The sequence below is a fragment of the Mauremys mutica genome, chromosome 4 (genome assembly GCF_020497125.1).
Source record: "Mauremys mutica isolate MM-2020 ecotype Southern chromosome 4, ASM2049712v1, whole genome shotgun sequence".
Classification (NCBI taxonomy): Eukaryota; Metazoa; Chordata; order Testudines; family Geoemydidae; genus Mauremys; species Mauremys mutica.
In genome coordinates this window covers 29,797,175-29,809,691 of record NC_059075.1, presented here as the reverse complement: position 1 = coordinate 29,809,691, position 12,517 = coordinate 29,797,175, and the positions used below count along the sequence as shown (strand labels likewise).

General features: G+C 41.8%; 1 protein-coding gene across 1 annotated transcript in view; it reads right to left on the bottom strand.

Annotated features, from left to right (window-relative positions):
* ITPK1 (inositol-tetrakisphosphate 1-kinase) overlaps positions 1-12,517 on the bottom strand; it is a 256,870-nt gene that overhangs the window by 22,695 nt on the left and 221,658 nt on the right. Inside the window, exon 5 of the mRNA XM_045014140.1 lies at positions 1,316-1,414. Coding sequence (XP_044870075.1) covers positions 1,316-1,414 — 99 coding nt within the window. The remainder of the gene's footprint in view (positions 1-1,315; positions 1,415-12,517) is intronic.

Here is a 12,517-nt window from a genome sequence, read left to right as displayed (position 1 = left end):
AGCTCCTACAGAGAGGATTCTCCTTAGTACAATTGAGAGAGTGGACAACACTAAGCATCATCACACATACACACTGGGGATGGGCAGGTGGAGATAAAAATAATAATCAAAAGACAGACAACCACCACCCCCACAAAATAATCTCTCTCTAAAAAAAAATCTCATGTTCTTTTTGGCGGGGTGGGGAGGGGAAGGTCTGACTTCTGGCTGTTGAACCTTAGGGTTGGCAAAATTGCAGTCCAAGTGGCTGGGAACCACTGCTGTGCAGTTTGACCACCTCTGTGCTGCAGAACCAGACTGCTGCTAGCCAGTCTATAATGTGAATGACCTGGGGAGTCAAAATCATTCAGTTGGCTATAGGGTGTTGCTTCATTTTTCGGTGAGAAGAGGGCAGCCAGGCAATACAACAATTGTTTTACCTCAGTAACTTACTAAGGACTGCAGCTTAAGGGTTTGTCTACACTGGCACTTCATCAGCAAAACTTCTATCGTTCAGGGGTGTTAAAAGAACACACACTTCTGAACAACAACATTTGTTACCAACGAAAAGCGCCAGTGTGAACAGTGCTTTGTCGGTAGCAGCGCTCTCCTGCTGACAAAGCCGCTGCCACTCGTGGGGGGTGGAAGTTTTTTGTTGGCAGGTGAGCTCTCTCTCCGCCGACAAACAGCAGCTATGCTGCATGCCTTTTAGCGGCACGGTTGTAGTGGCACAGCTGTGTCGCTAAAAGCCTCGTAATGTAGCCATAGCCTAATACAGGAGGCTAAGACACACAGCAGACACCACTTCTGTTCATTTTACACTGACGGGATCAAATGAGGAAAGGAATAAAAAAAGTCTCAGTGTGGATGTCTGTTGCAATTGAACAATCAGCTTACTGCAGCTGCAGCCCTCAAACCTGCCTTACACAGGTTTAAAATTTTAAAATTTCCTGGCATTTAAAAGGCACATTTTCCATCTGGATTTTGGGGTAGGGGAAAAAATGATTCTCTTGAGGAAAAATAGCGAGCATGGCTGGTGGGAGCAACCTCCTGAGGAGGTTCGAGACAACAGTATAAATGTTAGAACTATGAGCATTTCCCAGGAACGTGGCTTTGTTTATTGCAGTGCAGTGTTTGAGGCAGAGAACATCTATAGGGAGCTCTTCAGAAGCTTGTGGGGAGAGAGATTATTCTACATACCAACTGTTCAGTTTAACGGTGCTAATTATAGAAAGGTTCTAGTGTCCCTGATGAAGAAACATGCAGTTCTACATTGGTTACAGTGCTCTTAAAGGACGAAAATTCAGAATATGTGATAAAAAGCCTGTTTACATACTGAATGGGAATGTTAGTCCATTCTTCTCTATGACCTGCAAGGTGTCTTCTCCACAGGCGCTTGTCAGCTCCATAAAGGGTGGTGAACAGATCCTCTCATCTGCAAGACAAAAAGAAGAGTCAAATGGAAATCTGGGGCTTTTGCCTCCCAGTTCAGGTCATTACCGGCTCTCTCCACAGTAGCTGTTTTCTTTCCTAGTTATTCCACTAAGAGATTAAAGCAAAGCACTTGTAAGATCTTTCGCCAAACATGGATTTGGGACTCTGGGATCATTAGAGTGGATAAAGGCCCCAATTTACAGACCCTCTTTGAAGGAAACAGAAATGAAAGAACAAAATGTTCACAAGTAGCCAAACAAAATCACTGCCCACTTTTGAAAATTTAGCTGCATATTACTCACCCAAGGACACAGCACAGATTAGAGCCTAAATCTTGCCTCACAATCTATTGTTTTAAGGTAAAATTCTCAAGAGTCTAAGTGATTGCATATCTTCACTCCAGGTGATAAGAACCCACGTTAGCCTAGCCAACATATGAGCAGCCACACTGCAAAGCCAGACTTTAGTATGCTGTAGGACTTCTGTGGTCATATCCCATGGTTACTAGCATTGCAGTAAGCCGAGCCTCTCTAGGATTCTTTCCTAGTGAATTGTGTGAGAACTTGTCTATCCTTCTGGGAACATGGGGGTGGGAGTTGGGGTAGTGAGGGTTCGGGGAAGGCAAGGACTAGCAGTGGCAGAATTGATTAGCCTGCATCCACACTGCAACGTGGGGGGTTACCAGCCCATGTGTAAGCAGCACGCAGGCTTTAGCCTATAGCCCCAGATGAGACAGCTAGCTTGGGTTGAAAGCAGAGCGACCATCTTTTCAAAAGGCAAAAGTGAGACACCTGCAGGAGCCTCGCTGCCTCCAAGGCCCACCCCTGTTCCTCCTCTTCCCCCCGAGCCTGGGTGGCTCTTTCTACTGCTCGGCTCCAGATTATGGCCAGGCGGCAGTGCCTCAGTGGGAGGGGATGAACAGGGTTCAGGCCTTGTGGTGTTGGGGGGGGCACTAAGGTCCACCTCAGCCCTCCTCCCACCACTGGCAAGAGGCTGGCACTGCCCCTGAGCTTTGGGCATGCACTGAGCAGTGCTGCAGGGAATCCAGGATAAAATATGTCCCAGAATCATTCAGCCTGGGATCGGGACTTGAACTCTGTATTTCAGGGCTGTTCTACCCAATTCACATCACCCTACTTGAAAGGGCCACCACACTCAGGTAAGAGGGTTGCGTGTGTGGATAGGAGCTAGGGACAATATGGAAGTAAGAGCCTGGGTTAAGTCTGCAGTGAAGATCGACCCTTTGAGTTAAAGGTTTTGTGTGTGGATAGAAGTTGACTTAGGTGCAACACGCAAGTTATAACTTGTTAACTTTGCAGTAAAGACAAGCCCGAAGTTAAGTACTGCTAATTAGGAGGGTTAAAAAACAAAAACAAACCACAGCCAAACAAAAAGTGACAATAAAGAGTAGAGTTCAACAGCAATAATGAAGGCTTCACTTGCCTCTAAATATCAGCTGAAGACCAACACAGGAGGAGGAGGAGAAAGATAATTGTTACCAGTACGTCTGTCAGAAATAATTTACATTTTTGGATCAACCAGAAATTTGGCTTGGCAGTAAGTGAAACTAACATGTAATCATTACTATTTATCTTTGTTATTGTGATAGCTCAGAGCTATGTTGAGGTCTCTGTCATAGGCCCTGTACAAACAGAATAAAAGGACATTGTCTGTCCTCAGGAATGTATAGTCTTTAAAAAGGGTGTGGTAATTCTTAGTATTTATATCGTGCTTTACATCTTTACAAACATTGACTAAATTAATCCTCCTACTCCTTTGAGGACAGGTATAACATTGCCACCAGCTTATAAATGGGAAAAATTAAGCATTAAAGCCGACAGAGACAGTGGGCATTGGAGCTGGGATTATACTTCAGGAGTTCCTGGTTTATAGTTCTCACCATTAAACCATGCTGTTATCATAAAAAGTTTTTGCCTGCAAAAATCAAGGGTCTATTTTCATGTAGCCTGAAAGGAGCAGATGTATAAGAAGATTGATGCTTTGAGGTCAATTTCTAAAAGTCAAAACAAAACTTCCCACACTTCAAAGCTTTCAGCTCATTGCTATGAAAACAGAAAATAGCATCCAAGAGTGACAGGTACTGTAATATTTACAAGCTTCTGCCAGAGCAAAGTTTCTTAACTTGGATTAATTTGAGGAATCAATTTAGTTTATGGAGATGTGGGAACAACTTTGTCTTAGGCGGTTTTCCCACCCATATGCTTGAAGCTCACAAATAACTCTTGCCTTCAGTGAGTATATTCAAAAGGACAAAGGATTCCATCTCACTTCCTTCTATTTATTTCCCATGCTAACTAACAATTGATACTGGTACACTGCAGTATTCTTGCCAGTCACATGACATGTGGGGAGGGGGCAAGAGAGAAGTCCTTATAATTTCTTTGACTTCAGTGTTTAAAAGAACTGGCTGGATCAACACAGAATGAAAGAGGAAATGAAAACTGTTGGAACTTCAGAGTAGTCCTGATGCTTCTGAGTTGCTGACTTGGATGACAGTAAACCCTTAACCCTACCCACACCACCATCAAGGGCAGGATTCTTGCCTGCTGAATTCATTGGAGCAGACCTATAACTCAGTGGGAAAGCACTTTCCCCCACAAGCTTAAGATCTCAGCCTGGCCTCAAGCACAGAAACCTGCTTCTCAGAATTAACTGCACACATTGCAGATTCTAAAAGTGCTTGTTTTCTTCCCAAAAACACAGCTGCTAGTCACCAATTACTGTCCTTTCTAGGGCTGCACAAATGCGCCGCATCTTTCTGATGAAAGCATCCTGCTTTCTCCACTAGGCCTCCGTTATCAGAGGGAAAGCAGGCTCCACACAGCTGCTCAGCATCAGAACCCATGTGAGACAGTATGCAAATTTAGTGTTTGATGGCTGATTTCGATCCAGGTTCTCATCATCTTGAAACTGAGAGACCCAGTTATGTCATATAAGCCAAACCCTGTGTAAACAAGCATCCCAAGGTGGATTTAACCCATCGTGGCAATGCATTCCAGAATCAGGCATTATTGGATGCTGCCACTGTTTCTCAGTCAAAAAATGGTTTCTGGTTGCCATAGGAAACCACCATCAAGAAGGACAACAATGGCAATAACAAGAACTGGTCTAGAGATTAGAGCAGAAGAATGAGAGTCAGGAATCCTGTGTTCTATTCCTGGCCCTGCCACGGAGTCACTCTGCGACACTGGGGCCTTATTTGCTCCTATCTGTAAACAAGGGGATAATATTTATTTGCATTACTCACAGAGATCTACTGAGGACTAAGTAATTATGTTTTTAAAGTGCTTTGAGATCTTCTAATAGAAGATGCCACCTCCCCAGTACACACACCTACCTCACCTCTTCTAGAGCAGTGTTAGAAGTAAAAAGTAGTTATGTTACATTTATTTTTGTCAGGAAAGGAGTAGATATAACTCAGTACACACAGATAACAGGAGATGGTGCCACTTTTACACAGTCACTTTTCAGATTAGAGCTTCACTTTAAAATGTGATTGCCAAAGAATGTTTTTCAATGGCAGATCTGGGGAGGATTCCATGTTCACCCTTTCCCAATGGCTAAATACAAGGGATTTTTCTGAATGCTAGCCCTGAGTACTCAGCTTGGGATTTTAAAGTCAAAGTGGGATCCTTCTGCCTCCGATCATGCATAAAGATTCAATTATCAGAACTATGGCTGGTCAGGAAATGATAAGTATTTGCTGAACGTTTTAAAAAAAAATCAAAATTTTCCATTTTTTCCCCAACAAAAACCATTTGTTCTGGTGGTTTTCAAAAGCCAAACAATTTTCAGTTTTATATTTTCATCTGCACTCTGAAAATTTTAAAAGAAATGAAAATGTTTATGGAAAAAAGGGCCATTTTTCATCAAAAGAAATATTGCAAGGAAAAATGTCAACCAGCTCTGATCAGACCATAAGGAAGAGCATTGGTCATCCAACAGAAATACTGATGGTTTTGAAGGACAGTATAATTTTTTGTCCTCTGCTACTGAACAAATGGCAGGGTCCCAGAGCTCAGGCTCCAGCCCAAGCATGGAAGTCTATACAGCAATGAAACAGCCCCGCAGCCCAAGCCTTGAAAGCCCAAGTCGGCTGGCACAGCCCAGCCCTGGGTGTCTAATTATTGTGTACACATATGTCCCGTTTCCCAGCTCCATCCATGCACATCACCGTGGTTTATGGATGACTTACAATAACTGAAGCAAGAGGGAGCAGAGCTGTTAAATAAGGAGGGAGCATTTTTAAATGTTCATTTTTCTTACTACAAAACCTAAACAATATTTACTAGCTTCAATATCTACAGAATATTGTTAAGCACTAACCACTGACTGCCGGGGAACTACAATCTAGCATTCTTTTCTCCTGGAAATCCTCAGGGCTAATTTATTTATAATAATGATCAAAGAAAAAGGTAATTAATTCAATCCCTGATAAACATAAATTGTTAACAATATCTTTCCCTAGCATTTACTAAAGCAAGGAAATCAGTGAAGAGATCTCTTTAAAAATCTAAGGAATGCCATGATGCAAGAGACTCATTAAGTTCTTAAGCCCTATTTTTACTCACTCTGAACTGGACATTACAGAAGGCTCTTTTGTTTGTTTTTAGTACAATGGCAGCCTATGGCAGAGACCTGAATTTGGAAACACAACCAGGATACCACTTGGCCAGATCAGAGACCCCAGGTGTGTATCTGTCAACTTAAAACAAACAAAGAAAAACAAACAAAGCACGAAAAAGAATACTAACGTGGATCGAACTTGAGAGGCTCACCTGCACTACATCTAAAGGGGGAGATGGATAGTCTTGCATCCAATCCAGTGCTGGAAATAGTTTTAGAATGTTTGTCGTTGCTATTTGAAACAGCACCACCATTAAATCAGAGCTGAAATGTCAATGTGCCTGCTTGTACTCTCCCCCCTTTGTTCTTATTTTTCATTTTATGTCTTGATGTGTTTTCTGCAGCATCTGCTTTCGCTCAGACTGTATTTTCTCTACCCCCTCCCCCCCTTCCTCTTTCTCTTCAAGACTCTGCTCTGACAGGGCTGCTTCCCTCCCCCGCCCCATTTTTTTTATTTTGTTCTCTCTCTCCCTCCTTCCCCTCCTTCTTTCCCTTCTCTGTCCCAGTCTCTTTTCATCCTTCCATTGCTTTACCCAAAGGGTTCTCAACCTGCGGCCCATGTGACAGCACACAGCTTCGGTCCACGTGACATCGTCAGGGCCAGGCAGGTAGTATATATATTGTGTGGATGCAACCCACAACACACAGAGAGCTGCATATGCGGCCCACAATGGTAAATAGGTTGAGAACCAATGCTTGACCCCACCTTTCCCACTTTGGATGCAGGCCAGACTCAAGGTTATGCTCACCCAAATGTAGGTGATAAGTGTGTTTGCAAAAGCGGGCGGCATATACGAACAGTCACTAAGTGACGATGTAGCACTCTATGGCACTGCTGCACCTGGAATCTGACATTCAGTTCTGGGCATCACTTTCTCAGAAAGATAGAAAAAATGGAAGTAGTTTGCGCAGAAGCCAAAAAATGATCAGGGAGCTGGAGAAACTGACCTATGAAGAAAGAGTAAAAGAATAACTTGGCCAAGCAACAAATAAGAGGAGTGGAGGGGAGATAGAGAACAGGAGGGGTATAAACACCAAGAAGGGAATTATTCTGGGTGACATGCAAGGATCCTGCTACAAGCAATTAAATGCAATTAATAAAAAAGAAAAATTTAGATTGAATATTGGTCAGGAAATTTTTTTTTTCTGGCAGTGAGATGTGGTGGAAGTCTCAACGCTTGGGACTATAAAAATTAAACTGGACAAAGCACCAGATGATATATTGTAGAGAACAGGGTTGGCAGAGAGAAGGTAACAGATGAACTAATAAGTCATTTCCCTCTCTAACTTCTATGATCCTTAAGATTTGTGAAGCAAAGTATCAACACGTAAAAAAAAAAAAATTCAGCAGAATCCAAATACTGCAGACGCAGGATGATGGCAATGTGGATACAGACACACGCTTTTCCAGAGAAGAATTCTGCTCTGAAGTTCTTACTACCCATTCTCTCCATTCGTGTGGAGCAACTTTCTGGAAGCAACATGAGTCCCGCCCATCAATCACGTCTAGAAAAGTCAAGCTAGGATGAGAACAATTAACATCCCTCAGGCCATGGCTGTAGAGCCTTCTGAAGCTTTCAGCAAAGTATCTTTTAAAAGAGAAGAATAGCTTTCTACCAGGGGGAGCCTCCACCAAACACACTGAAAGCTTCATCATGGCCATACAAGGTGCAACCAACTGGCTTTATTTATCCCAATCCAAGTACAAAAAAGGATTAGTTTCCCTTCTAAAGCCCAGGGATTTCCTATCAAGGTACTGCAAAGCCTGTGACTGGAAATAACACACTGGGACACCACCACCACCAATGCTCAGGACTCCAGCATCCAGACCCACAGTCACAACAGCCTCCCTTAAATCTTCACTGCCGAGTGATTAAAGAATAGAATAGAGAACCAGGAGACCTGTGTTCTAGTCCCAGCAACACGACTGCTTCACTGTGCGACTGGCTAAATAACTTCATTTAGCTGTGCCTCAGATTTCCCATCTGCACAATGAGGAGAATACTAACCTCACATGGGTGTTGTGAAGCTTAACTAAAAAGGGCTCCTGAAACTCTGAGCTACTTAGATCAAAGGCACTATGGAAATGCAAATTATTATTAAGGTTATTATAGCAAATGAACACACTGCCCATAGACAGTTTTAATCTGTGAATTTTAGCTGCCAAAAACTAACCCCTACAGATCCATCAGAAAGACTAAATCTGTAACACAACTCTGAGAGCCAAACTGTTTATTTACAGAATCCACCTTTCTGGAAGAGCTAGGTGCTGCTTATTTACCATCTTTTCTTCTAGCTAGTTATCTAGATGGCAACAGCTTCCCTGTGAGACTCTACGTTTGGCTGTAGAAGCTGTGAGGACTGCTTTGAAGAAATAGGGTGGGTTACTTCTGTATGATAAAATACACACAATATACAATAAAGAGAATGCTCCTGAAGTCTTGGCTTTCTTTGTAAACAATCATTACAATAAATAGGCAATTTCCATAACTCAATACCACTGGTTCAGTTTATCCACTCTCAAAGGCTCCCAAAGCAAAAGTAACAATCACAAGAGATTTGTTAGAAGGAACAACAGTTCTGAATCCTCAATCTTTACCAGAAAAAAGCCCTTCTTTAAATTGACGGAATATTTGGCCTTGTGACTTCAATAAGTTTAAACCTGGAGTTTTCCAGTAAGCTGCATTTCATTATCACTTTCACAGACTGGCACAACTGTACTCCTCTCCCCCGGGGCTATGAAGGACGTGCAGCTATTGATCTAGTCAGTGCCACGTATCATTGTCCAAATGCACCACATGGAGGAAACATGAACTTCAACAAACTCTTCCACCTCCCCTGAAGTTCACTTTCAACTGGAAAAAAAATATCTAGCAGATTTCCTTTGTTAGTAGCCAGTTTACTTTTAGGTTGAGGGTTTCTCATTTTAAACCACCAAGGGTATGTCTACACGGCAATTAAATACCTGTGGCTGGCCCATCTCAGGGGGAGTTGGGCTGTGAAATTGCGGTGTAGATGTTCAGGCTGGGTGGGATACTGGGCTCTAGAATTCTCCCCTTCCCGAGGTCTCAGAGCTTGGGCTCCCGCCCGAGCCCGAACATCTAAACTGCAATTTTACAGCCCTGTAGCCTGAGCGCCACAGCAGGTGTTTAATTACAGTGTAGACATAGGCTATATGATAGTGTCTTCCTCATTCAGAATACCTGGAATAATTATATATTTACTATAGTGACAGCCATAGTTAAATTTGAAAACCAGCTTTCATCAGAACACCCCCTTTTGCAGTTGCTCACAGCTTTCTCAAATGGAATTTTTCATGTAAATTTTTTTGAATACTAAGAAAGGGAGAAATCACTTCAACAACAGTCAAAGTAAAACTCAAAATTAAGATATCAAAATTAGTAAAACAGACAGGAGGAAGGAGAAGAAAATCTTAATATTGTGTAGAGTTTTGATACAGCAACTAATAAACATGTTACACATCTAAATGCAAGAAAAAATAGAAGCTTGGATCTCAACATGAGATGAAAGATGTTAATTGACACTATCAACTAAAAAGACAGAAGGAGAAGACGAAAAGCATCAACCATAATATGTAGTCAATATCACAAAGAAGAAAGACTGGTGACAGGTCTTGTTAATGTAGCTTTAAGGCCTTCCATAGGTCAATTTATAATTGTGTTTCTGTATAATAGGAATTTTATCTCTTAAGTTGTAAAACATGTTTTATAAGATTTCTGCTATAAAAATGGACCTGAAAATAAATAAAATTTAAAAAGTCACACCTAAGCCAAGAGGCATTTATTTATTTTTATTTTTAAAGTTTCAGAAAAATCTATTCAGCCATTTTTGAGCAGTGTTAAAAAAAATACTCCAAAAATCTCATATTTGTTCCATAAATTCCATTCAATATTTCTGTGCATGCACAACAACATCAGAACAGATTTTGTTCAAACATACCTTGGTTTGTAATAGTACTGAGGCATAAAAATCAAGTCAAGTCTTAAGATCGGTATGGTCAGCACCTTACTGCAAGGCTACATAAGAAATTCCAGATTATATTATAGATAAATTATTAATTAATACAATGAATCAAAGAGGTTATTGGCTGAATTCATTCTATGGTGCAACTCCACTGAAGGCAAGAGAGTTACACTAAGGCTGAATTTGGTGCCATAATTCAGAGACACAAGAGGGCAGAGTGATACTTAGCTTTGTGAGTAGGATTCCCCAACTTTCGAACTATTACTGCTACAATTTTGCATGGAGTATCTACACGTATCTGAAAACCCACATAAGCATGAGTCTCTACCTATAATGAATGGGCATTATTTGGATCCTCTGAATAATAGTGGGAAAGCTAAAACCCAAACCTGAAAGTAAAGACAACAGGATTATAAACTCATAATAATATATAAACCTACTATAACTATCACAGTTCAGGACTGTCAAAAATGGTTTTAGAACACGGCAAATTCAAGTTAAGCTTGGGGGCTGGAGTAGGAGACACTTAAGGGGAAACAGAGGTGGCGAGAAAGGGAAGTCAGCACTACCACCCCTTGGTACAACTTTCCCTGTCATCACTGCCTGCTGACTTCTCCAATACTGAAGATACAACTCTCTCAAAAAACTGTGGTCTGTTTACTGCCAACACATCCATAAAAATGTTTAGCCCACCCTGCAGCCCACAATGACCAAATAGCTCTTTTTTAGGGCATTTCCCACTGTTACAGAGCAGAAATACAGGTTTCTACCCTTGTACATCTTGTTGAAGGCAACTTCCCCCGCCCCCCTTCTCCTGCCTGGCTAGAATGATTAGATTCCAAGATGTCAAAAGTTTCATGCAATTCTGTTTTGGAAATTTGCTCCTGATTAAAAATGAGCATGTCTATCTCACATATAAACACTCCCGTTTAAAACAGATAAAAGTTCTGCAAACAAACTTTCTGCTTACTCACTGTGATTCAGCTTCACGAGTATTGGAATTGGACCAGTACTGCCATAGACATGTCTGGAATTAAGATATGCCATGGGGCGAACACACATTGGTCACTAGAACCTGATAGAGCAATCCCACAGAAACATAAAAAGGTGAGAGGTGCTCTGTCTCATTCAGGAGACAGATCACAGGAAATGCTGAGAGAAGCATTAGTGTCAGACATCGGGCAGACTTATTTTTCCAGTGATGAAAGGGAACAGAATGGCAACACACCACCTCACACATGTGAAAGAGAGCAGAATGATAGGGGGGTTTATAGTTTAAAAAAAAAAGTTATATTAAAGTGGAATCTTCAAAATATCTCAGTATTTTTGGGGTAAGTTTACATTTTTCTGATGATTTCCCAAATCAGCTCTGATTATTAGGCAAATCCAAGGGAGTTTGGTCACATGACCAAGCTACTGAAAACTCCATGCCATTTTTCTCAACTGTGTTTTACAAGTCTTATGGTGGCATAGGGTTGCCAGGTGTCCAGTATTCGACTGGAATGCCCGGTCAAAAAGGGACCCTGACAGCTCTGGTCAGCACAGCTGACCGGGCCATTAAAATTGGAAAAAGTCCAGCAGAGGGCAACAAAAATGATTAGGGGGCTGGAGCACATGACTTATGAGGAGAGGCTGAGAAAACCGGGATTGTTTAGTCTGCAGAAGAGATGGGGCAGGGCTAGGGTGTTCGGTTTTGTGCACTGAGAAAGTTGGCAACCCTTTGGTGGCACTGCATGTAACAGAGAATGAAGGCCCACAGTGGGGCTGTGTAATAATAACCGGAACCAGAGTAACCTGACCAGTTCTCCAGAGGAAGGTGTGTATTCAGGGGGTTTTCAGACACTGCATGGAGGAGCTGGGCCTCTTATAAAATGCTCCACCTTCAAAAAAAAAGGAGGGAGCCCGGAAACAGAAGGCGGAAACAGTTTCTGCTGAAATCGCCAGAATTTCCATAGACCAGTGAAACTGTATGAAAGTTAAGGGAATTATTCTCACGGATTGGAACATTTCCAGTTTGCCAAAAGAAAAAAGCTTAGATAAGAGCCTTTTTCCAGGAAAAACAAAAGACCTAGTTGGTGAGTTCAAAGGAGCCTCTGTCTACATGTTTATACCTTTAATGATATGGTCATTGCAATGGCATTGTAAGTACTGACATCCATGGCATGCAAGAGGGAGTTCCAGAAGGGAGGCAATGCAAAAATCTACTTCTCTGGTTGTCTTCTATATTCAGGTATGGCTGTAGGGTTGAGTGTGAATATCTGAGGCCCAATGGTTATTCTGCCTTTTCAAAGTTAATTAACTGTCTCGATAAACATGCCAGTAACTCATCCCTACTGCATTTGGCACATTTTCCCACCAGTTTTTTTTGTTTTTAAATAGTGTATCAGACACAGAACTAGAACTTAGCACTGCACTTCTGAGATAATTAAAGTCTTTCAGCCTATTGGCTTTTTACATAACCCAAGGTATGTTC